General features: G+C 55.3%; 3 protein-coding genes across 10 annotated transcripts in view; 2 read left to right on the top strand and 1 right to left on the bottom strand.

Moving 5' to 3' along the window:
* NOL9 (nucleolar protein 9) overlaps positions 1 to 495 on the bottom strand; it is a 38,717-nt gene extending 38,222 nt beyond the window's left edge. The window contains exon 1 of the mRNA XM_003413192.4: positions 103 to 495. Coding sequence (XP_003413240.2) covers positions 103 to 495 — 393 coding nt within the window. The remainder of the gene's footprint in view (positions 1 to 102) is intronic.
* A 130-nt stretch (positions 496 to 625) lies between these two features.
* Positions 626 to 10,232, top strand: TAS1R1 (taste 1 receptor member 1). Of its 3 annotated transcripts, XM_064281175.1 has the most exons (7): positions 626 to 1,612; positions 4,043 to 4,349; positions 6,325 to 6,440; positions 6,657 to 7,086; positions 7,513 to 7,704; positions 8,002 to 8,122; positions 9,010 to 10,232. In XM_064281175.1, the coding sequence occupies exons 1-7, from the start codon at positions 1,419 to 1,421 to the stop codon at positions 9,939 to 9,941; spliced, it is 2,292 nt and encodes a 763-aa protein (XP_064137245.1). In that variant the 5' UTR covers positions 626 to 1,418; the 3' UTR covers positions 9,942 to 10,232. The 3 variants fall into 3 exon arrangements, with proteins under 3 accessions (XP_064137245.1, XP_003413239.1, XP_064137246.1); XM_003413191.3 differs by having other exon boundaries at positions 6,325 to 7,086; XM_064281176.1 differs by lacking the exon at positions 6,657 to 7,086 and having other exon boundaries at positions 6,325 to 6,621.
* A 2,225-nt stretch (positions 10,233 to 12,457) lies between these two features.
* Positions 12,458 to 22,467, top strand: ZBTB48 (zinc finger and BTB domain containing 48). Of its 6 annotated transcripts, none has more exons than XM_023552112.2 (11): positions 12,458 to 12,590; positions 13,102 to 13,794; positions 14,204 to 14,445; positions 16,958 to 17,069; positions 17,482 to 17,691; positions 18,038 to 18,124; positions 18,280 to 18,434; positions 18,919 to 19,055; positions 19,131 to 19,295; positions 19,746 to 19,834; positions 20,058 to 22,467. In XM_023552112.2, the coding sequence occupies exons 2-11, from the start codon at positions 13,105 to 13,107 to the stop codon at positions 20,352 to 20,354; spliced, it is 2,184 nt and encodes a 727-aa protein (XP_023407880.1). In that variant the 5' UTR covers positions 12,458 to 12,590; positions 13,102 to 13,104; the 3' UTR covers positions 20,355 to 22,467. The 6 variants fall into 6 exon arrangements, with proteins under 6 accessions (XP_023407880.1, XP_023407879.1, XP_023407885.1 ...); XM_023552111.2 differs by having other exon boundaries at positions 12,462 to 12,590; positions 13,047 to 13,794; XM_023552117.2 differs by lacking the exon at positions 12,458 to 12,590 and having other exon boundaries at positions 12,625 to 13,794; positions 19,135 to 19,295; positions 20,058 to 20,190.
* Positions 22,468 to 22,475: the final 8 nt, after the last annotated feature.

The following is a 22,475-nucleotide window of genomic DNA, read 5'->3' on the forward strand; positions in this document are numbered from 1 at the left end:
ACTGGGAGAGGCGCGACCAAGGCTTCCTCGTAGACAGCAACTCCCTGAGGGTCGCGTCTCCATCCCTCTCCGCCCACCAGTGGCTCCTACTGCGCGACTCACCTGCTGCAGCGGTAGCAGCAGCACCGCGCGGCCGGGGCCCGCTGGCAGCGGCGGCGGGACGGGGATAAACGCGGGAACCGCCGGGGCTGGGGCGCGGACGGAGGCGGGGGCAGGGGCCACGGCTGGAGCTGGGCGGCGGAGCGCGGCCTTGAACCGCCGGCTTGCTGCCTCCGCCGCTGCGCCAGACACCAGGCGGCCGCCCTCCCTCCAGTCCACGCCTGCTGCCTGGGCCTGCAACAGCCGCCGTCGCAGCCGCCGCCGGCCGCACCAGCGCAGGGGCCCGGGCCGGCAGCGGAGCCGGCGGCTAAGGATGAACTGGGGCCGGGCCTTGCGGGCCCGCGACCGCACGAAGCGGCAGGAACCCCGCTTGACCGGCAGCAGCGAGTCCGCCATGCTGGGCCGCCGGCGTCTGCCCCGCGAGTTACGCGAGATCCCGTCGCTCCGCCCACCGGCCCGTGGAGTGGCTGGAAGGAGCGGCCTCGAAGCCGCTGGCTCCCTCTTCTGGCGGCACCTGGCAGACAACGGAAGCGACCTGGGTGTCCACCGGCCACTGGGAGGCTCCAGGCGGCCCGGGGCGGGCTCTAGGGGGTCGCCGCCTCTGCAACCCCGAGCCGGGCCAGCCCCCGCGGGCTCTATTTACATTATGCAAAAACCACCCTGACAGGTTTGCGAGGGCAAGGTAGAAACCCCGGGTCCAGCAGCGGGGGCCACCTCTCCGGAAACCCACCTGGAGGCGATTTCTGCAGCCCAGCTCGTGCAGGAAAGGTCCTAGGACTGGTGTTCTAAACAAAGCTGGACTATTTGCATGCCCACTGTTTGCATGCATTTGTCTTCCGGCTGAAGAGAGCAACCCTGGGTTCTAGGTAACCAGGTGAAACCAGGAAGATTCACTCAAAATTTCAGTGTCTGAAACCTGGGGACTGGGAGAGAAGGGGTGTCAACTCCTAGTCACGTCTCGTTCTGTAAACTGAGGCTGGCCCAGGTAAAGGGCCTTGAGAGCCCACAGCTTCCTGACAGAGGCTCTCTACCCTTGTCGCCTGGAACAAAAAACGACAGGGCTCCCAGAGCTGGGACAAAACCACAACTGCCGGAGAGGAAGGCCCGTGGTACCGCCTGGTTTGCATCTCGCCTTTGCCCTCCCGAATTCCTGAGGGGCCCGCAGGCCCGGAAGGCGAAGGCAAACACCCGGTCCTCCTCCCACCCCTTTTCATGGGCCTGAGGTTGCTACACACCCAAGCAGCTGCCCAGTATTCTATTTAAACAGCCCGGCCTTGCAGAGGCTCCTCGGCCATGCCAGGTGTAGGCATTCCTCCAGCATGCTCCCCTGGGACACTCACCTGCTCGGCCTGCAGCTGTCTCTGGCCTGCTGCTGCTGGGCTTTAGGCTGTCAAGAAATGAAGTCCTCCCCTGACTTCAGCCTCCCAGGGGATTACCTCATAGCTGGCTTGTTCGCTCTCCACACTGGATATCCGGGGGTGAGACGCAAACCTGAAGTGACCCTATGTGACAGGTGAGTGAGGGATCAGCAGAGTCATCACTGAGTGAGGCCTGTGGAGACTCTTGGCCTGCCTTCCTCAGCCAGGAGCTTTGTCTGGGCCAGCTTCTCACCTGAATGGCCCCAATCTCTCCGTCCATCCATAGCAATCACCTTTGAGCATGGGCTAGGCCTTGGCAGGCACATCTGCCCAGTTCCCATTTTGAGACACATTGCTTTGTTGTTCTGTATAATTCCATTCAAGTTATTTTCTGGCTTTGTGATGTCACTAGATGGCAAGGGTCAAGCAAGAGTGGCCCTTTCCTTCCCCTATCTCCTCCCCCTCTCCTGTGTAGGTTCCAAGCTTTTTAGTCTCCCCTACGACAAATAGGGTTCTCCACAGGGAGGGAGAGGAGGACACACAGCAGTAGATGCTTCAGGGGATCAGCAAAAACAAATTAGGTGGGTGCCTTCATGAAGGTGACAGTCTAAATGGAGAAAAGCAACTGCTTTTCTTTTAAAGCAGATTGTTGCTTGTGGTCTGTGTAGGTCACAGATTCATGAGGCTGGAGAATTAGGGCTCCAGCTGCAGGGTGCCCTCAATGGGAAGCACAGCTGGTGTTTGGCCCAGGACAGAGGGTCTGGACAGCCTGGCTGTGGGAAGAGAAGACTCAGATGGGAAGAGAGGTTAGGTAGTAGGGCAAGCAGAGGGGGAGAGGGAAAGGGAGACATGAAAATCGGCTTCAGATAACTGAAGGGTTGTCTCCTTGCTGGGGGCACTGAGCTTCCTCCAAGTGTCTCAGAGGACGGAAGTGATAGAAATGATGGTCTTAGTCATCTAGTGCTGCTGTAACAGAAATACCACAAGTGGATGGCTTTAACAAAGAGAAGTTTATTTCTTCACAGTAAAAAAAGCAGTCTGAAAGTCCAAATTCAGGGCATCAACTCCAGGGGAAGTCTTTCTCTCTCTGTTGGCCTTCTCATCAGTGTTCCCCTGGACTAGGAGCTTCTTTGTACAGAGACCCTGGATCCAAAGGATATGCTCTGCTCCCGGCACTGCTTTCTTTGTGGTATGAGGTCCCCACTCTCTGCTTGCTTCCCTTTCCTTGTATCTCTTTTAAGATAAAAGATGGTGCAGGCTGCCCCCCAGGGAAACTCCTTTTACATTGGATCAGGGATGTTTCCTGAGCAAGGGTGTTACATCCCACACTAATCCTCTATAACTACACACAGAGGTGATGATATTTAACACATACGAAAATCACAAAATGGAAGACGACCACACAATACTGGGAATCATGGCCTAACCAAGTTGACACATATTTTTGGGGAACACAATTCAATCCATGACATGATGGAAGAACCTTCCAATGAGTAGAGAGGCTGGAAAACATAAAGGGTTAGCAAAGTCTTTGAGCAGGGCTGAATCATGTTCCCAGTGTGTCCCTGTTGGGTTCCAGACAGCAGTTTCCAATGTAGGTCGTGTGCGTCATTCACGAGCACTAGGTATACAAGGTTGAGCAAGCTTCTCTGCTGCAGGACTTCCAAGTTTTCAGTGCTGATATGCTGATCCCAAGGGAGGCCATGGGCGCCCCCATCTGCCCAACACCTCCAGGATCTGTGTGTGCCCATGGCCCATATTTAGGTCATGGCTATAGGGGACTGGACAGATGACCTGGAGGTTCCACTCTTCCCCATTTAGTCTATCCAGTTGCCATTAGATTGGCTCCAATTCATGCCAACCACATGTGTGCAGAGTAGAACTGCTTTATAGGGTTTTCATGACTGTGACTTTTCAGAAGCAGATCTCCAGGCCTTTCTTCTGAGGTGCCTTTGGGTGGGTTCAGACTGCCAATCTTTCAGTTAGTAGTCAAGCACTTAACCATTTGTACTACCCAGGACTCCTCCCCTATACCCCAAAAGCCTGGGATTCTAGGAGGGTAGAGGGTCTCAGTGGAGTCCCTGGGTGGCAAAAACAGTTAATATGCCCAGCTGCTAACTGAAAGGTGGGAGGTTCAAGTCCATCCAAAAGTGCCAATGAAGAAAGGCTTGGTGATTTCCTTGCAAAAAAATCAGCCATTGAAAACCCTATGGAGCACAGTTCTCCTCGGACACACATGGGATCACCATGAGTCAGAGTCAACTCAACGGCGACTGCTTGGTAGATTTAACCATATAAGAAACCACCAAGTACCAGTAACATTTTGTAGTCCCTGGGTGATGCAGATGGTTAAATTGCTTAGCTGCTAACCGAAAGGTTGGTGTTTGGATTTCATCCAGAGGTGCCTTGGAAGAAAAACCTGGGAATCTACTTCTGAAAAATCAGCCACTGAAAACCCTATGGAGCACAGTTCTGTTCTGGCACACATGGGACCAGTGTGAGTCAGAGAGGAGTTGATGGCAACTTGCTTTGTAGAGGGTGTCAGCAAAGCCTATCCTTGACTCTCTGGCTTTGCTTTCCTACAGGCCCAACAGCTTCAGCGGCCATGGCTACCACCTCTTCCAGGCCATGCGGTTCGCCATTGAGCAGATAAACAACTCCACGTCCTTGCTGCCCAATATCACCCTGGGCTATGAGCTTTATGATGTGTGCTCAGACTCTGCCAATGTGTATGCTGTGCTGAGTATTCTCTCCCCGCCGGGGACACGACTCATAGAGATCCAACGAAACCTGTCCTCCTACTCCCCCAAGGTAGTGGCAGTGATTGGACCTGACACCACCAACCGTGCTGGCACAGCTGCAGCCATGCTAAGCCCCTTCCTGGTGCCCCTGGTAAGCTGGGGCCTCGGCAGTTTGTCCATCTCCCTCCTCTGGAAGTCCAGCATGGACTGGTCAGGTGGGCAGGAGCAGCTATGCCACCGGAGGCCAGCCTGGCCTCATAGCTCAGATGGCAGAGTTGCCTGCCCACTATGACCACTGCCCCAGTGCTCCTTCCTTTCCAAGTGCTGCTTCCGGACTTCCTTCCCTTCACCCTCATGGAGAAACCCATTCTCCTTCGAAACTACCGCATTTGGCCAAATGCCCTCTGCCCTTCACTGTCCTCCCAGCTATTCCTTGAGAACTGAACACCCTTAGCTTCCTACCCCAGAAACACACCTACCTCTCCCCACTTCCTTCCTAGCTTCTTCCCTCCTGGCTGAGAGGTGGTAGCAAGCCACACCTATGCTCAATCCCGTCCTGTCCCCCTTGCCTTGGCCCATCAATTGTCCCCTCTCCTGTCACTTGTCAAACTCTCCCTAAAGCTCCTTCTTAGCCTGTGAGCTTGCCTGAACCCCTCTTTGTCCCTCAAACCCTTCCAGACACTTCTACGCTCAGCGTTGTCCACATGATCTCTCTCTGCCCCTTTCCGTTGAAACTTCTCGGCAGAGTTCTGTATTCTTGCTTGCTTCTTTATTTTTCGTGTACTCCTCAACCTTGAGTTTTGCCCCCACCACTCTTGTCCTTGCTGTGATCTGGAAGGCTCTCTGAATCCCCAAATCCAATGAGCACTTTTCAGTCCTTTATTTTGCGTGACTCTTTGTGACACTTCAGCTAGTCCTTCTGTGAAGCTCCCTCCTCGGCATTTATGACCCTCTTCTCCCCCACATAGCCTTTCTCAGTTTCCTAGAGAGAACCCTCATCCTGTATTCCTCTGAAAAGGAAATGATTCCCTGAGCACTGGCTTGCCCTCCTCTTTCCTCTCCTGATCCCACACAGGCTGTGGGCTCATGGCTTCACTTTCAACTTGCTGGACACTAGAGCTTCATCTCCAGGTGCTCACTGGATATCTCTACTTCCTGGACCCAGCAGGCCCCAAACTGATCTCACCTTCCTGTAAAACCAAATCCCATTTTTTTCCTGCATGACTCCTTCAGCACAGTTGGCCACACGACCTTCTCTACCCAAGTCAGAAATGCAGAAGTCCTATCTAGATTCTTCCTCCCCCTACTCCCCATGCTTAGTCACTTACCAAGGCCACTCCTTGTATCTTCTCAACTCTGTCTAGCCACCCCTTCTTCTCCATTGCCACTGCCATAGCCTTAATCCAGACCACCACCATCTTCCACCTAGGTGATGTGAACAGCCCCCTCTGGGTTCTCCTTGGCTCCAGTCCTGAGCCTTTTCCAACATACTGCTCACTGAAATCAGAGATATACTGCTAAAATGCATGTCTGAACAAGCACTCTTCTGCATAAACCCTTAGGGGCTCCTTGTGGCTGACAGAATAAAGCCCAAGCCCCTTAGGCCAAGAGTTAAGACCTTGCTGACTGGGTAGTACAAACTGTTAATGTGCTTGGCTGCTAACCAGAAGGTTGGACATTTTGGCCAGTCTTTCCATGAAGGTTCAAGTCCACCCAGAGGTGCCTCAGAAGAAAGGCCTGCTGATTCACTGCCAACTGGTTGACTTGACCTACTCACGCTCTCCATCATTCTAGCTTCAGACCAATGCTCCTCTAGCTGGATGAAACTCCTTGTAGGTCCCCAAACGCATTATCCTATTTCACTCCTTGCACACAAGTTTAGTTCCCTCTGCTTTAGATGCATCACCCCTCCCCCTTGTCCACCAGGTAGATTCCCTTGCTGTGGGGCCTGCCCTGTTTTTTGTGTGTAATTTTTCAATCTCATATGTCATGTGCTGCTCCCCTTGAGGACCAGAGCAGGGACCATGTCTTAGTACACTCTGTGTCCCAGCACCCAGCACAGGACCCAGCCCTGGGGCCTCACTGAGATTGGTCCCCATGACTTGGCTGCACCGAACTTCCCACAGATCAGCTACTCGGCCAGCAGTGCGATGCTCAGCTCCAAGCGGTGGTACCCGTCTTTCCTGCGCACCATCCCCAGCGATAAGAACCAGGTGAAGACCATCGTGCTGCTGCTGCAGAGGTTCGGCTGGGTCTGGATCTCACTGGTGGGCAGCGATGGTGACTACGGGCATCTAGGAGTGCAGGCGCTAGAGGGGCAAGCCACCCGGAAGGGCATCTGCATTGCCTTTAAGGGTGTGGTGCCTTTCTCAGCACGGGCAGGCGATGAGAGGATGCAGGACCTGATACTCGACTTGGCCCGGGTGAGGACCACTGTTGTGGTTGTTTATGCCAACAGGCAGCTTGCCAGGGTGTTCTTTGAGTCTGTGGTGCTGGCCAAACTGACTAACAAGGTGTGGGTCGCCTCGGAGGACTGGGCCATCTCTACGCACATTGCCAAGGTGCCAGGGATCCAGGGCATCGGCACAGTGCTGGGTGTGGCCGCTCGGCCGAGGGTGGTCTTGGGCCTGAAGGACTTTGAAGAGGCCTACTTCCGGGCAAACAAAGGGGTAGTCAGACCATGCCCTCAGGGTTCCTGGTGCAGCAGCAACCAGCTCTGCAGAAAGTGCTGGGCTTTCATGCAGGACAAGATGCCCACACTTGGCACCTTCTCCATGAGTTCTGCATACAATGCCTACCAGGCTGTGTACACCGTGGCTCATGGCCTCCACCACCTCTTGGGCTGCCCCTCAGGAGCCTGTTCCAGGGGCCTTGTCTACCCCTGGCAGGTAAGACAGCCTGGCCCCAGGCACCTACATCAAAGGGAACAGCCACTCCTGAGGCAAGCAGTGTGGTCACTCTCTGGCCACCCTTAGGTTGGGAGTGGGGGACACGAAGGCCTGACTTGAGGATTGGTCCCTTCTCTTCTCTGAACCTTGCCTCCCCTCATCCACCCTGCCTCGGAAGCATCAAGGACACGATCCAGAGCTTCCAGTAAAGAACCCTTTCATTAAAGACCTCTTCCCAGGAGGCCAGTTGGGCAGGCTGAGAGACTTCCCAGGAGGGCAGAGGGCTTTAAGAACCAAACCATCCAGGCAGGCTGAAACCACCCAGGACGGAAGCCCATGAAGGCCCCAGGCAGGGAAGGGGACTGGGCGGGCAGAGGAGGGGCAGCCTATGTCCCCTGAGGTGGTTTCATGAACCCTGTGTTTCAGCTTCTACAGCAGATTCGGAACGATACCCTGACCTTTGACGACAGTGGGGACTCTCTCAGTGGCTACGACATAATTACCTGGGACTGGAGTGGCCCAAAGTGGACCTTCAGAGTCATTGGCTCTTCTAGATGGCCTCCAGTTCGGCTGGATATCAATAAGACCAAAATCCAGTGGCACAGAAAGAACAACCAGGTAGTAGGGATACAGTCCCTCTCTGATGACTGGTTTATGAGCAGACTGGGGGCAATGTTGTCACTCTTCACAAAGCAGGAGAGGAACCCCAGGTACCAGGCTACCATACTATATCCAGCCCTGCCTGAGAGGTTCCACGGGCTAGGAAACAGGTGCCTGGTGGGCATTGGTTCACACCACTGGGAGGGAGCCATGAGGGCAGACACATGGAGATTCTGTGCCTTTCATTCCACTCGTGAGTTTGTCACTTGACTTGGGACCCTCCATGGGGCTGCACAACACCTGGTCTTCTTGCAGGTGCCCAAGTCTGTGTGCAACCAAGACTGTTCAGAAGGGTATCGGCGCATGGTCACAGGTGTCCACCACTGTTGCTTCATGTGTGTATCCTGTGAGGCTGGAACGTTTCTCAACAAGAGTGGTGAGTGGGCATGTGAATGGGTGGAGACCCAGCTCCCAGGATCTGAGGCCTTGCCTCAGGCCACATGTGCACTGCTGGTCCCAGAGCCAGGGCCCCAGGCACTCTGCCCTTAGGTACACTTTGGTTGGACCCACCGCCAGTCTGAATTCTGATCAAGCAGGAAGAAACAACAAAGTCAAAGCCTCAGGCCAGGTGTGCCCTTCATCATACTTTCTATAGGTGCAGACTCATCCTAACTTCAATCTCTTTATCCAGATGGCTGTAGCTACCAGTCCTTTTGTACCCTCCTATCTGTACAGTGTCCCTTCTGTTGCCCTTCCCAGAACCCTGAATACGGATTCTAGCTGTCTGCAGCCCACAAAACCAGCATACCCACCCCTCCAGCCCCCACTTCCCACCTAGTGATGCAAGGTAGAGATCAGAGAGCAAATTGAAGTAGCCAAGGGAATGCTTTCCTTGGACCAGTGCTGGACTCCTGAGGCCATTCTTACCTTTGAATATTTCTGCTGGGGTGGGAATTTCCTACTATTTTACTTCTGTTGTTAGAAAATGCACAGAGCAGCAGCACAGGAAGGTAGGTCTGCTTAATGGAAGTGCTTGGGATAAAGATGCAAATATTCTCCCTTAGGGGCTGCCTGCTTCCATCCCATGAGAGCCTCACTGGTATGTGGGCAGAGCTACCAGGCTAAGGTCCTTCCTAGTGACCTCTTCGTTTGCAAATCCCTTCCAGGAACATACAGGATCTACATGTGTGTCCCGCTTGGCCTTGGGAGCCCACTCAGGGTTACTCCTATCTCAACAGGCCTGGCTGAACCTAGCTCTTCTGATATAGCTCTCCCAGGTCTGCTCACCTGGCTCTCAGGAGCCTTCTCCACCTTCCCTTCCAGACCTCTACCGTTGCCAGCCATGCGGGAAAGAAGAATGGGCACCCGAGAGAAGCCAGACCTGCTTCCCACGTACCGTGGTGTTTCTCACCTGGCATACTCCCATCTCTTGGGTGCTGTTGGCGACTAATACGCTGCTGCTGTTGCTGCTGGTTGGGACTGCTGGCCTGTTTGGCCTGCACCTTGATACCCCTGTAGTAAAGTCAGCGGGGGGCAGGCTGTGCTTCCTTATGCTGGGGTCTCTGGCAGTGGGCAGCTGCAGCCTCTATTGCTTCTTTGGTGAGCCCACACTGCCCACCTGCTTGCTGCGCTTGGCCCCCTTTGCCCTCGGGTTCACCGTCTTCCTGTCTTGCCTGACTATTCGCTCCTTCCAGCTGGTCTTCATCTTCAAGTTTTCTGCCAAGGTCCCCACTTTCTACCGTGCCTGGGTCCAAAACCATGGTGCTGGCCTGTTTGTGGTGTTTAGCTCAATAGCCCAGCTGCTGATCTGTCTAATGTGGCTTGCGGTGTGGACCCCGCTGCCCACCAGGGAATACCAGCGTTTCTCCCAGCTGGTGGTGCTTGAGTGCACCCAGGCCAACTCACAGGGCTTCATGCTGTCTTTTGCCTACAATGGCCTTCTCTCTCTCAGCGCCTTTGTATGTAGCTACCTGGGCAAGGACCTGCCGGAGAACTACAACGAGGCCAAGTGTGTCACCTTCAGCCTGCTCCTCAACTTCGTATCATGGATCACCTTCTTCACCATGGCCAGCGTCTACCAGGGCAAATACCTGCCTGCTATCAATATGCTGGCTGTGCTGAGCAGTCTGTATGGAGGATTTAGCGGCTATTTCCTCCCCAAGTGCTATGTAATCCTTTGCCGCCCAGATCTCAACAGCACAGAGTACTTCCAGGCCTCCATCCAGGACTACACTAGGCGCTGGGGCTCCACCTGAGTGCCTGGGCAGCACTGAAAGCCTCCCCTGCTTGAAGGGCCTGGGGTTCCCAGGAGGCCTTTGGGCCCAGCCCATGGGAATGCCCCAGCTCAGGCCCCAGGCTGCCTGTTGAAGAGAAGGAGATGTTTGACACCATGAGCTGGTATAAATTGCTGCAATTTGGTGGCTTGCTCTGGACTTGACTTTGTTTATGGATGCAGATGCTAAAAGTTCCAGCCGGAACGGAAGATTCTTCAGATCAAGGAACATGCTTGTGGAAATTGTCAAATGGAAACCTACCTTGCTGTGTAAACTTTCACTAAAAACTCAATAAAATATTATTAAAAAAAAAAAAGGAACATGCTTGTCTGTGCAGAGTACTGGTTTGATAGGGATGGGCAGTTTAGAAATTGGCTATGTAAAATGGGGAGAGATAAAGGCATGAAGTGGGTGGCTTACACACTTCTGTGAGTGTACTTACACTCAGAATGAGGCGGGACAAGGAAGGATTACCACTGAATAGTTGCCTCTTTTTCTGATGCGTCTGGGGAAGGGAGGATGGGGGAAGATGCTGATAGGATTATATGACTCAGCTGTGAGCCTTGATTGTTAGCAGGGTTAATTGTGATTGTAAAAACGGTAATTGTAGCAGCTGTAACTGTGGAAGAGCGGACTCGGGGAAGCACTCCTGGACTGGAAAGTACAGTCCCTTAAAGGTTTTGCTATGCTGATAGCTTATGAGGCTCAGAGCAGGGGGATAATATTCTCTCAGTTAAATTTTATCAGATGCCAGAAACAGTGAAGCTTAGGTGAGTTTTGGAAAACTGACCAGATTGGATGGATATCTGCAGCAGACCTGGATGTCTGGGACCTGAGAGACCTTATGCTGAGAACTTTTTGCCCTACTGAAGGACTAATTGTTTTGGATTGGTAAAATGATTGGGAAAGGTTATCCTCCAAATATGGAAGAACCACGGCTAAAATGCTGGGGCGGGGGGTGACCTGTAGTTCAGTGAAATATTTAACATAGCCCTTTTAGCTACGCTTGGTCTTGTAACTCCTACAGAATTATTGGGAGGGACTATGCAAGTAAGCTACTTGTGGCCCACGGGGACTGGACACTCTGCTAATAATGCAGATAAGGTGCATGGAATCCCTGTCAGGGTGGAACCATGAAAATAAGTGTATGGAACCCTAATGAGGGGATTGGTCAAATTTACCATCCCACTAGACTTAAAACAGAGCCAATCCCAGAGCAGGGGGGGCCTCACTGCTGCCAAGAAGAGCCAGGAGTGGAATGTGTCCTTTGGACCTGGGGCCCCTGTGCTGAGAACCTCCTAGACCCAGGAAACAGAGAGAGAGCTATAACGCTGGAGACAGCATGAGACTTCAAGAATGAGAAGCAGTGGCAGAGAAATAAATGGTGGCAGCAGAACCAGGAGACCAGCGTGAGACCATGCAGTGGGCTTCCCGGCCCATGGAGCAAGGAGGCTACAGTGGGTGTGCTGACCCACAGAGCAAGAGAGCCGAATGCCTTTGGGCAAGAGGTTTCTAGGTGGAGTGGGGTGCCTCTGGGCACGTATTGGGGAGCTAGATAGCTTTGTAATACCTGCCTGACCAAGGCAGAGGCTAACTGGAGGGTCCCAGGGGCCAGGGGAGAGGGCCTGAGGAGGGCTGAGGAGCTGTCCTGATTGAAGAACTGTATCTTAAATTGTTCCTGATCCTGAATTATAACCTGTTACTTCCCTAATAAACTCCATAAGTGTGAGTATGGTCTGAGAGTTCTGTATGACCACTGCAACGAATTATCGAACCCAGTAGAGAAGTAGAGAGTGCTTTGGGAGGGACAGCTGGTGGCAGAATTGGTAAAAAGGTTGGAGGGTGGAGGTATGTCTGACCTCCCCCCATAGGAATCAGCCTTGGGCTGATTTTGATGTTGAGTCTCTCCTCTCCCTGGTGAAGTTAGAGGAAGTCAGACGACCCCAACACCATTTTTACACAATGACCCCTTGCTGTTGGGTTGATTCCCACTTGTAGCGGCCCTATAGGACAGAGTAGAACTGCCCCATAGGGTTTCCAAGGAATGGCCAGTGGATTCTGTCAACTTTTTTTGGTTAGCAGCCGGGCTCTTAACCACTGTGCCACCAGTGTCCTTTTGACACAATTAAAAAAAAAAAAAAACAACCCATTGCCAGAGTAGATTCCAACTCGTAGCAACCCTATACACAATAAAGAGGTAAAATCTGTGTCTGGGTCTTGGCTACGCTTCCTGTCTAGAGATGGAGGGGGGCGTGGTTGCTTCAAGTCTGCAGCGTCTGGGTGAGACCACCCTACAGACAGCCCAGCAAAGACGCGGCGTCCAGCTTGGTGTTGCTAGGCAACTGCGGGGCGGGGCTCTGCCAAAAAAGGGTTGTGCGTGGCCCCGCCCCTTTCTGCTTTCCATTGGTCCTTCGCTGAGTGACCACGCCCCCGAAGCAGGACCTAAAGTCCCTTTGCTGCTGAGGCGCCCCGCCCCGGCCAGCACGCCCTGACGTCACGTCCGGCGACGGCGGCGACCGCGACTGTCTCCGCACGGTCCGCTGGGCACGTACAGCCCCGGGCGGTTGGTCAGGGGACTGTGGGGGCGACTGGGACTGGGACAGTGGGACCGGCACGGGGAGAACCGGGCAGGTGAGGAGGGCGTGGGGCGAGGGTGGGAGGCAGTGGGCCGCCGTGGCCGCTAAAGGGCTTGTGACTGCGACTCCTTCCGCCCGGCCGCTGAGGACCTGTGGGCGGGGCGTGGGTTCAGCTCACCTGGCCGCGCCGCCGTCTTTCCGGCCGGTGTCCTCTCGCCGCCCCCTCCACCTGCTCTTCCCAAACTTTGACTTCTCCTAGCAGCACCCCTTCACAACCCTGGTTCTCCTATTCCCTGCCATGCCTTGCCCATCCCCAGCCATACGCCTGCGCACCTGCCACCTATCTTCTCTGGCCAATCTCACTGTGGGCAGCTCACCTGTCCCGCGTTTCTCCAGAGGCGCCCAGTCTCTTTCTGTTATCAGCGTGCATTCTCTAACCTTTACACAAACCTTCTCTCCGGTGTATGTTTGAGTAGAGCAAACCCCCTCTTTCTATTGTCTCACACCCAAGGGCTTTCTCTTCGGCTTGGCCAGGCACGTGTCCCTTTTGCCTTCCTCCTTTCCAGACCATGGACGGCTCCTTCGTGCAGCACAGCGTGAAGGTCCTGCAGGAGCTCAACAAGCAGCGAGAAACCGGCCAGTACTGCGACGCCACCCTCGACGTGGGGGGCCTGGTGTTCAAAGCGCACTGGAGCGTCCTCGCCTGCTCCAGCCACTTCTTCCAGAGCCTCTACGGGGATGGCTCGGGTGGCAGTGTTGTCCTCCCTGCTGGCTTCTCTGAGATCTTTGGCCTCTTGCTGGACTTTTTTTACACTGGTCATCTTGCCCTCACCTCAGGAAACCGGGATCAGGTGCTTCTGGCAGCCAGGGAGTTGCGAGTGCCAGAGGCTGTGGAGCTGTGCCAGAGTTTCAAGGCCCAAAACTTGGTGGGACAGGCCCCAAGTGGCCAGAGTGAGCTGGGAAAGCCTGCCTCCCAGGATGGGAGCAGCTGCCTCAAGGAATCAGCGGACTTGGAGGAAGAGGAAGTTGCAGGGACTCTGGGTCAGGCCCCCAGGGGTCAGGATACTAGCAGCAGCCACAGCCCTCAGAGGCCCCCACTGTGCCCCCCTGCTCAGAGTGAGAGCCCCTCCTTTCTCCATGGGAAGTTCAGGCAGGCCCTGAGGCCTGGTCCACCAGAGGACAAGGAGCCTGAGGACTGTAAAGTACCCCCGAGGCCCCTCGAGGCTGAAGGTGTCCAGCTACAGGGTGGGAGTCATGAGGTACTGTGCACAGGGGTGCTGGGAAGGGGAGGCAGAGGTAGGGGGGAAAGACTGGCACTTCTCTGTCATATACCTGGAACCCAAGGCAGAACCTCTGTTACCTGGGTTTGGGCCAGAGGCTTTCTTCACACCTAGGTAGGCAGCTTATCCTGCAGCCTTGGGTTAGCACTGTCCAAGGTTGCTGGGATCCTGGGGTGCGGTGTGCCCCACAGGGGGTCAGGTGTTTCCCCAGGCTTCCATTTCCCACAAACAGAGCCACTGACTTCCCTGGGACCTTGAAGGGAATAGTCACTGATGAGGGAACTTCTCTGGGATGTACCTGGGTTGGGACCTAGAATGAAAATAGAGCTGAGCCCCGCTGCTGATTTCTTTGGTGACCGTGGCCTCTCCTGCTGCCTCTCTGCTCCAGTGGGAAGTGGTGGTCCAAGTCGAGGATGATGGGGAAGGCGATTACGTTTCTGAGCCTGACACTGTGTCTGCCAAGAGAAAGTCCAACGTAATCATGAAGGCCTGTGCAGCTGAGCCAGCCCTGGGCTCAGGCTCCCCAATGGCTGAGCCTGCTGAGAATAGGAGAGGCGCAGTGGGGCCAGTCGAATGCCCCACTTGTCATAAGAAGTTTCTCAGCAAATACTATCTAAAAGTCCACAACAGGTAAACACTCTGTCTTACTCTTTCCTTTTCCTATCTGCCACTGGGGGAGGGGCCTGTGCACCCCACTTCTGGGGTTGCTGGTGTTGGCTCGCCTCTGCTCATCAGGGACTGAGAGCTCAGCCTGGTTAGAGTTCTTCTTCCTCATCCTTCTAGCCATAGCCCTGTGGTTGGGGATGGATATGTGGACACCTCGTTCCATCCACTGTGGACCTTTAACCCCAGGTGTCTTCTCCAGGGGATGAGAGGAGTGTGTGGCCCTGAGTTGGGGCTCTGAGGCCTGACCTTCAATATCACTAAAGCTAGGCAGTTGGGCTTTGGGCCACGGTGCTGATCTTTAGGGTGGGTGCTGCCCACATTTCTGGGGGAAATGCTAGTCTGCACCATAGTCTCATGCTGGCAGACCACCCAGGAGGGTCCAGGCAGATCACAGACCACCCCAAGCTTTCTCCCACATTGGAATGTTTCCAAGACTCCCCTGGCAGCAGCTGCCCCAAAGCAGAGCACGCAGGTACACGCGCAGTTTCAATGGCATGTAAACAAAGAGCATGTGTCTAGAGCTGCAGTGTCCAGTAAGGTAGCCAGTAACCACATGTGGCTCTATTAACAAAGGTGGATAAAAAGCTCTGTTTTTCAGATGCATTAGTCACGTTTTAGATGCTCAGCAGCCACATGTAGCTACTGGCTACTGAATTGACCGGCGCAGATGTAGAGTGTTTCCACTACTGTAGAGTTCTTTGGAAAGTGCTGCTCCAGACTCTCTACAGGGCCCCTAGGGATGGCAAGTTAGATGACGTGCCTTCCAGTGCCCCAGCCCACGACCTCACTGGTCCCCTATAGCACTGTTTCTTGACCAGGCCAGGTTAGGCACATACGTTTTCTTGGCATAACAGTTAGGAAGCCACTACATTGGATTGGCGTTGGAGCCGGGGTGGGACCTGTGTATCTGCATGTTCTGTTCTGAGGCAGCTGCCGCCAGGGGAGTCTTGGGACCATCCCAATGTGGGAAGGGGCTTGGGGTGGTCTGAGTTCTGCCTGGACTCCCCTGGATGCTCCCCCAGCATGAGGTTCTGGTACACAGCACTGTCCCCATCCGTACCTAGAGCTTCGGCTGGCTGGAGTGGCCCAGGGAACTGGGAGGGTAGTAATGGCCTCAGTGGGATGCGGGATAAGGACAGGTGACATGGCAACATGGATGAGTAAAGCATCTGGCCTCTGGCAGGTTGATAGGAGCCGACTCATGGTTGAACCCTGAGGTCAGGGTTCATTTAGTTCATTTATTTGACAGACTATCTACCAGGTAGCAGACAAGACTGCTCTGGGTACTTGAGCAAAAAGGATCTCTTATGGTGCTTACCTTCTAGCAGAGTGATGCATATAACAATTGTAGTAAATAAAGAAGCTATACAGTACAATAAAAAGTGAGAAGTGCTACGAAAAAGAAAAAAATGAACAGTGCCAGGGGGCTGGGAAGTTGATGGGTTTGGTTGCAATTTTAAATAGTGATAGTCTGGGCAGACTCAGTGAGAAGGTGACATTGGAGTAAAGACTTGAGGAGGAGAGGAATGTAACTGAGTGAGTAACTGGGGAAAGAGCATTCTGGGCAGAGGGAAGGGCCAGAGCAAAGGCCCTGAGGTAGGAGTGAGCCTGGTGTGTTGGAGGTAGGGCAAGGACGCCAGCACAGAACGGAGGGAGCCAGGCAGAGAGACTGAGGGTGTGAGGCCGTGTGGTGAGAGGCAGGCCAGCAGGCATAGGATGGTGTGCCCTTTAGAGTAAAAGGGGAAGTGCTGGAGGGTTTTGAGCAGAGAAGTGATTCATTCTGTCTTAAAAAACCTTTCTGACTACTGAAGTTCAGACCTGTCAGGGAGCCAGGGGTGGGAGCAGGGTGCACTGTCCTGTGCCAGCTGGTCTGCTCCTCACCTCGTGGCCTTACAGCCTAGGTCTCTCCAGCTGGCTCCCTCTGTTCTACTGTGTTGGCCTTGTTGCCTTGCCTCCAACACTGCGCTGGGGGATTGTCAGTGAAGGTAAAGACCAGTAGTCAGTTTCTGGCCACGGTTTGAATGTGGAGCCCATGAAGTCCTGGGCAGATTGAATTGTTTCTTCAGGTAGTCAGGACCCAGGAATGGTTTCTGCTTCCAGAGAGCATGCTAGCCTGCTGGGCCACCCCCTCAGCCTCTGTAGTGGTCAGGTCAGTGGTGGCTGCGTAGTGAGGCCGGAAGAAATGGGGCTTGAGGCCTGCTCTCTGCTGTGGCTGCTGGCCCTGCAGGATCTCCATGAGGGGCATTCTGGGCTTACCCTGCAGGTTCCTCAGCCCAAATCGAAGGAGCCTGTCCCTCCCAGGGCTTCATGGGGTCTGACCAAGCCCCATGGTGAGCCTGGGCTGGGCTTAGGACAGCTCTTTTTCCTATCTGCTGGTCAGCACCCACCGGTCTGTGGGGAGGCCACAGGACACTGGGGGAAGGAGTGGCCGGGGGGCCCCATCAGCCCCTGATCCTCCTGTGACTTCTTTTGGCAGGAAACACACTGGGGAAAAACCCTTTGAGTGTCCTAAATGTGGGAAATGTTACTTCCGGAAGGAGAACCTCCTGGAGCATGAAGCCCGGAACTGCATGACCCGCTCGGAGCAGGTACTTGGCGGCTGGCCTCAGCCTGCCTGCCATCTGGGTTGGAACTTTGTCTTGGATGGGTCTGTAGACATGGGAGAGCCACATTGTCCTCAGATGCCATTCAGTCCATTGCCTGGCTTTATAGGGACAAGCCCAGGAGAGCCTCTGGGAGGCTGACTGGGTCTGTCTGCCTAGGCTCTGGGCCCCCCTCCACCTTGAGCTTTGGAGAAAGGGTACGTCCACAGGGGGTGGCTGCTGGAAAGGCCTCCCAGCCTGCCTCCCATCCTATCCCACCGCTGGCTACAGGTGGCAGGACCCATCAGAACCCCGCCCTTCTCTTCCCAGTGGCCTGTCTGGGCATGAGAAGGACCTGGTATGGTGGGTTTGCAGTGGTCAGGGCAGGCAGTTTATGTGTTGCCCTCTCCCACCCGAGCGTCCCCCCCACCCCAGGCAGACTCCTCCCAGCAGCGAGTGGAAGCCCGGGCAGAGGCTGCCGCCGTGGGCAGAGGCCCCCCCTGATGCCGGCCCTGCTTGCCCCTCACACTGCCAGGTCTTCACATGCTCCGTATGCCAGGAGACCTTCCGCCGGAGGATGGAGCTGCGGGTGCACATGGTGTCCCACACGGGGGAGATGCCCTACAAGGTCAGGCTTGGTCCTGGCCCATGAGGTGTGGATGGAGGGGAGCCTCTAGACTGGGGTGCAGCCTTCGGACTCCTCCTCCCAAGCCCTTTATAGGGGCGGTGTCAGGCCTCCTTTGCCCATCCAGTGCCCCCATACCTTAGCCTCACTGCTGGAGAGGGCAGGCTCGGTGTCCCTGTGAGCATGGCTCTGGGCAGCTGAGCACTGTGCCCTTGGCCCCTCTTTCACACCAGACCAATGATCCTCTCTGCATCTCGGGCCAGGCCCTGCCCTCCAGTTCCCGCCCCCATGGGTGGGGGCAGCCAGGCTTCTATCATTGCCCCAAGGTCACTAGGGACCTATTTTCCAGTGTTCCTCCTGCTCCCAGCAGTTCATGCAGAAGAAGGACCTGCAGAGCCACATGATCAAGCTGCACGGAGCCCCCAAGCCCCATGCTGTAAGTGCCCTGCTGGGCCGGGCCAGGCTTGTTGGGACACTGGAACTGCAGGGATGAGGTGGCTGGAGGCTGCCATGTGGGTGGTGGAGGGCACCGGGTGCTCCCGTCATCCCCACTCTGTCCACATCCCGGTCCTGGCCCCCTCTGCCTGGCAGTGTCCCACCTGTGCCAAGTGCTTCTTGTCACGGACGGAGCTGCAGCTGCATGAGGCCTTCAAGCACCGCGGTGAGAAGCTGTTTGTGTGCGAGGAGTGTGGGCACCGGGCCTCCAGCCGCAACGGGCTACAGATGCACATCAAGGCCAAGCACAGGTATGGGGGCCGTCCTCTCCCTGGCTCCCGGGTCAGCCACCAGCCGGCCAGGAATGCAATTTGCTGGTATTTATGTGGGATGAGAGCATGTCCCTGCCCCCAAATCCAGGATCTACTCCCTTTCTGGGGCAGGGGACCTGGTGGGTGAGCAAGAGTTTGCTAGGCAGAGAGGTTGGGAGGGGGTTTCTGTGTCTCCCTGGGCAAGTTCTTGGTCCTTGGTCACACCTCCTGGACCCTGGTATGCCTGTGTCCTGAGACTCCCAGCCCTGTAAATGTCTCCTTCCACTTGGGATGGAGGTGGGGCCCCTGCCCTGGCCCCTGTGGTTCTATGCAGTCTGGGCCTGGTCCAAGGGTGCAAGCAGCCTTGTGTTGGCCTTGCCCTGTTTCCTTGGCTCTGTGCCCAGGCATGCTCCCAGCTGCGGTGGAGGTGAAGGGGACAGTTTCCCTCAGTGATGCCTCTGCCCTGTGTCCCCCGCCCGGGCAGGAATGAGAGGCCATATGTCTGTGAGTTCTGCAGCCATGCCTTCACTCAGAAGGCCAACCTCAACATGCACCTGCGCACGCACACGGGCGAGAAGCCCTTCCAGTGCCACCTCTGTGGCAAGACCTTCCGAACCCAAGGTGAGGCAGGCCTCTCCCCTACGCCCCTGCCCTGGGGCCAGGCCCAGGCAGCTGAGCCCTGGTTTGTCCTTGTAGCCAGCCTGGACAAGCACAACCGCACCCACACCGGAGAGAGGCCCTTCAGCTGCGAGTTCTGTGAGCAGCGCTTCACTGAGAAGGGGCCCCTCCTGCGGCATGTCGCCAGCCGCCACCAGGAGGGCCGGCCCCACTTCTGCCAGATCTGTGGGAAAACCTTCAAAGGTACCTGGGCTGGCAGAAGGTCACCTACCCTCGCCCTTCCCTGGGGAAGGTCTGGGTCACCTGCATCTCCTGCTGACGTGAGGTGGAGGGCTTGTGGGGGAGAGACTGGGCACAACAGTGGTTTTCAGTCACTCATTTCCAGCAGCAGAACCTGTCTGCTTGTGGAGTCTCTTGTATCCCATAATGGAACAGAGAAGAGTGAAGCTGCTTTGAGGGCAGCGGAGGTGGGCAGGTCTTCCTGGCTGCTATGCTGTAGCAACCTCAGGGTGGTGGAGTCCTGGCAGGGTCCTGTAGAGCAGTAGGCAACTCCTGGCCTCTGCTCAGGCCCTCTCACTCTCTGCCTGTTTCACTATGGGCCCTGGGGCTCCCAGTCTCCCAGCTTCAGGGCATGATCCTGGCCCACTTCCCACATCTCCTGGAGGGCTCCTCATGCCTTTGTCCCTCCTTCAGCTGTGGAGCAGCTGCGTGTGCACGTCAGGAGGCACAAAGGAGTGAGGAAGTTCGAGTGCACGGAGTGTGGTTACAAGTTCACACGGCAGGTAGGGCAGAGCTCCCCGCCCCTCCACCTGAGGCTCCCCTCCCCCAGGGCCTGGGCTCCCCCCACCACCTCAGGCCCCCTCCCCCAGCTGTGAGCTCCCCTCCCTCCACCTCAGGCCCACTTCCCCCCACCTTTGAGCTCTCTCCTCCCTCCACCTCAGGCTCCCCCTCCCTTCATCTCAGGCTCACCTCCCCCCAGCCCTGAGCTCCCCCTGTCTACCTCAGGCCCACCTGCGGAGACACATGGAGATCCACGACCGTGTAGAGAACTACAACCCACGGCAGCGCAAGCTCCGGAACCTGATCATTGAGGATGAGAAGATGGTGGTGGTGGCGCTCCAGCCACCCGCCGAGCTGGAGGTGAGCTCAGCCGAGGTGATTGTAGAGTCCCTGGCCCAGGGCAGCCTGGCCTCCCAGCTGCCCAGTCAGAGACTGTGTGCAGATGAGAGCTTTGCGGGCCCAGGTGTCATGGAGTCCTCACTCATCATCACAGCTGCCATCCCTGAGGACTGTGACACGTAACCCACCCTGCCGCTGTGGCCCCAGCCCCCAATAAACCACATGGCTTTGGACTTGGGTATTCTGGCATAGCCACAGTCCTTTCCCCAGATCAGGACTCCAGTGATGCTTCTGTCCTCCATGTCCTCAAGAAGTGGGGCCCTGCCTGACTCTTCCAGAGCACAGAGATCAGCCAGTGGCTCTTTCCTACCTGATTAGGAGACGGCAGCTTTGTAGGCCATACCTCTGGCCCCGAACCCTCTTACATCCATTTTTTTGTCCCTCATTCCCTCAGGACTTTAATACTGGGAGCATTAACCAGATACGGCAATAGTGTTGCTATTTTATAGTTGAGGTGGTAACAGTTAGTGGGGGTGGAAATCACTAAGCCTTTTCAAGTCAGATCAGAGTGATGGCCTTGTTGGCTAGTCAAGACTCAGGCTCAGTTAGTGTAGCCGATCACACTGGGGTCTGAGGAGGGCCGGGTTCATGGCCAAGCAAGCTTTGGACCCTGGCTGGTACAAGCCCACCAGAGGTGACCCTTCCCTTAGGGGGCTCCCAGCTTGGTTGCTTGTACAGGAAGGCCTGGGGTGAAGGGAAGGCCAGGCCTAAGATAGTGAGAAGCCTCGGTGGCTCTGCCTACAGCCCTGGTCTCCAGGTTCTCCAACTGCAGGGCATTGTGGGGTGAGGTGCTGCATGGCACTGAGGGAGAGTGTGTGGGCGCTGGTGGCACAGCACCTGTGCCTAAATCCCTTCCCAGCTCTCAGCAAGTTACTAACCACTCCCTGCTTCCATTTCCTCATCTTTGGACAAAGTAATGCAGCTTCACAGGCATGGATTAAATGAGAAATCCCACAGTTCCAGTTACCTACTACCGGGTAACAGACCACCTCAAATTTAACGGGGGCTCGTGATCTGCCGTCCAGGTGGCTCATGCACCTGCCTGGAAAGTTGATGCAGTTGGTGCTGGCTTTTGGCTGGTTGTTGGCTGGGACCTTGGCCTGGGCTCGGCAGGGCCTACGCTCCTCTCCACTGTTGCCGGGACTTCCTCACAGCATGGAGGCTGGGTGGGTCCCAAGAGACGGCTGAGGCTGTCAGGCTCATGTATGATCTGGCTTTGGAAGTCGTGTAGTGTCACCTGTCATGTGCTGCTGGTTGAGGCAGTCACCAAAAAGTCACTTCCCAGAATCAAAGGACATGAGCACTACCACTTGATGGGAGGGTTTTAAAGTTGCCCCACCCACACAGTATTGAAGGACAGTGCTTGGCACAGGTAAACTGAATCAGTAGTAGTGATGACCATGGCCCCAACAGATGTAGAGCCTGGTATGTAAATGTGTCACTGGTGGCTTCCTGAAACTTCACCTCCACACTAAATTCCTCCTGGAGTTTTTGACACTAGGAAAAATTTTGTTTGATCTAGAACCTGTCTTGACCATTTTTCCCTTGACCTTGGAAGCTGAGGGCTAAGAACAGCATTCAGTTGCACCGACGCCCTAGGTTTCTCAGTTCTTGTCCTGTATAGGTTATGAGCTGCTTCACATCTTCCTTGGAAAGGGTATTAAAAAACATACCATAGCCTCAAGACACTGGCCTTCCTGGCCCTGACACTGGCCCTTCCTCAGCTCAGGCCGGGTTTGTGTGCTTGCTCAGAGGGAGATATGGAAAGCGTTCCTAAGCTTCGTGTCGTATGTGGACTCAGCTTGTTTTGGGAGTCTTCCATTTTAAGGGCTCTACCTCCCAGGATCAAGGCTCATCCCATTGCAGAGAGATCATTGCTATTCTGCATACAGCTTTAGGAGAAGGGGTTAGGGGAAAAGGAGGGGAGGAGGCTGAAGCCAGCTAGGTCCTGACTGTGCCAAGTAAGGTAAGGACTTCCCCACTTGGAAGTTACAAGGATTAAGCCGTGTGCATCCCTCAGTGTCTCCTGGGCTTGGCCTCTCCTTTCTCCATGACTGCATACCTTTCAATGATCTGAGATGGGAAAGGACTCGAATCACTTTGTAAACTATGTCCCCAGAAGACAGCATGAGCCCTGGGCTCCTCGGATCTGCCCTATCCCAGTCAGCACAGGGACCTCTCCACATAGACCTCCTTTTTCCCCTCCACCCTTGGCCTCATCCAAGAATTCCCGCATAAGGATAA

Source organism: Loxodonta africana, chromosome 3, assembly GCF_030014295.1.
Source record: "Loxodonta africana isolate mLoxAfr1 chromosome 3, mLoxAfr1.hap2, whole genome shotgun sequence".
In the NCBI taxonomy this organism is placed as follows: Eukaryota; Metazoa; Chordata; class Mammalia; order Proboscidea; family Elephantidae; genus Loxodonta; species Loxodonta africana.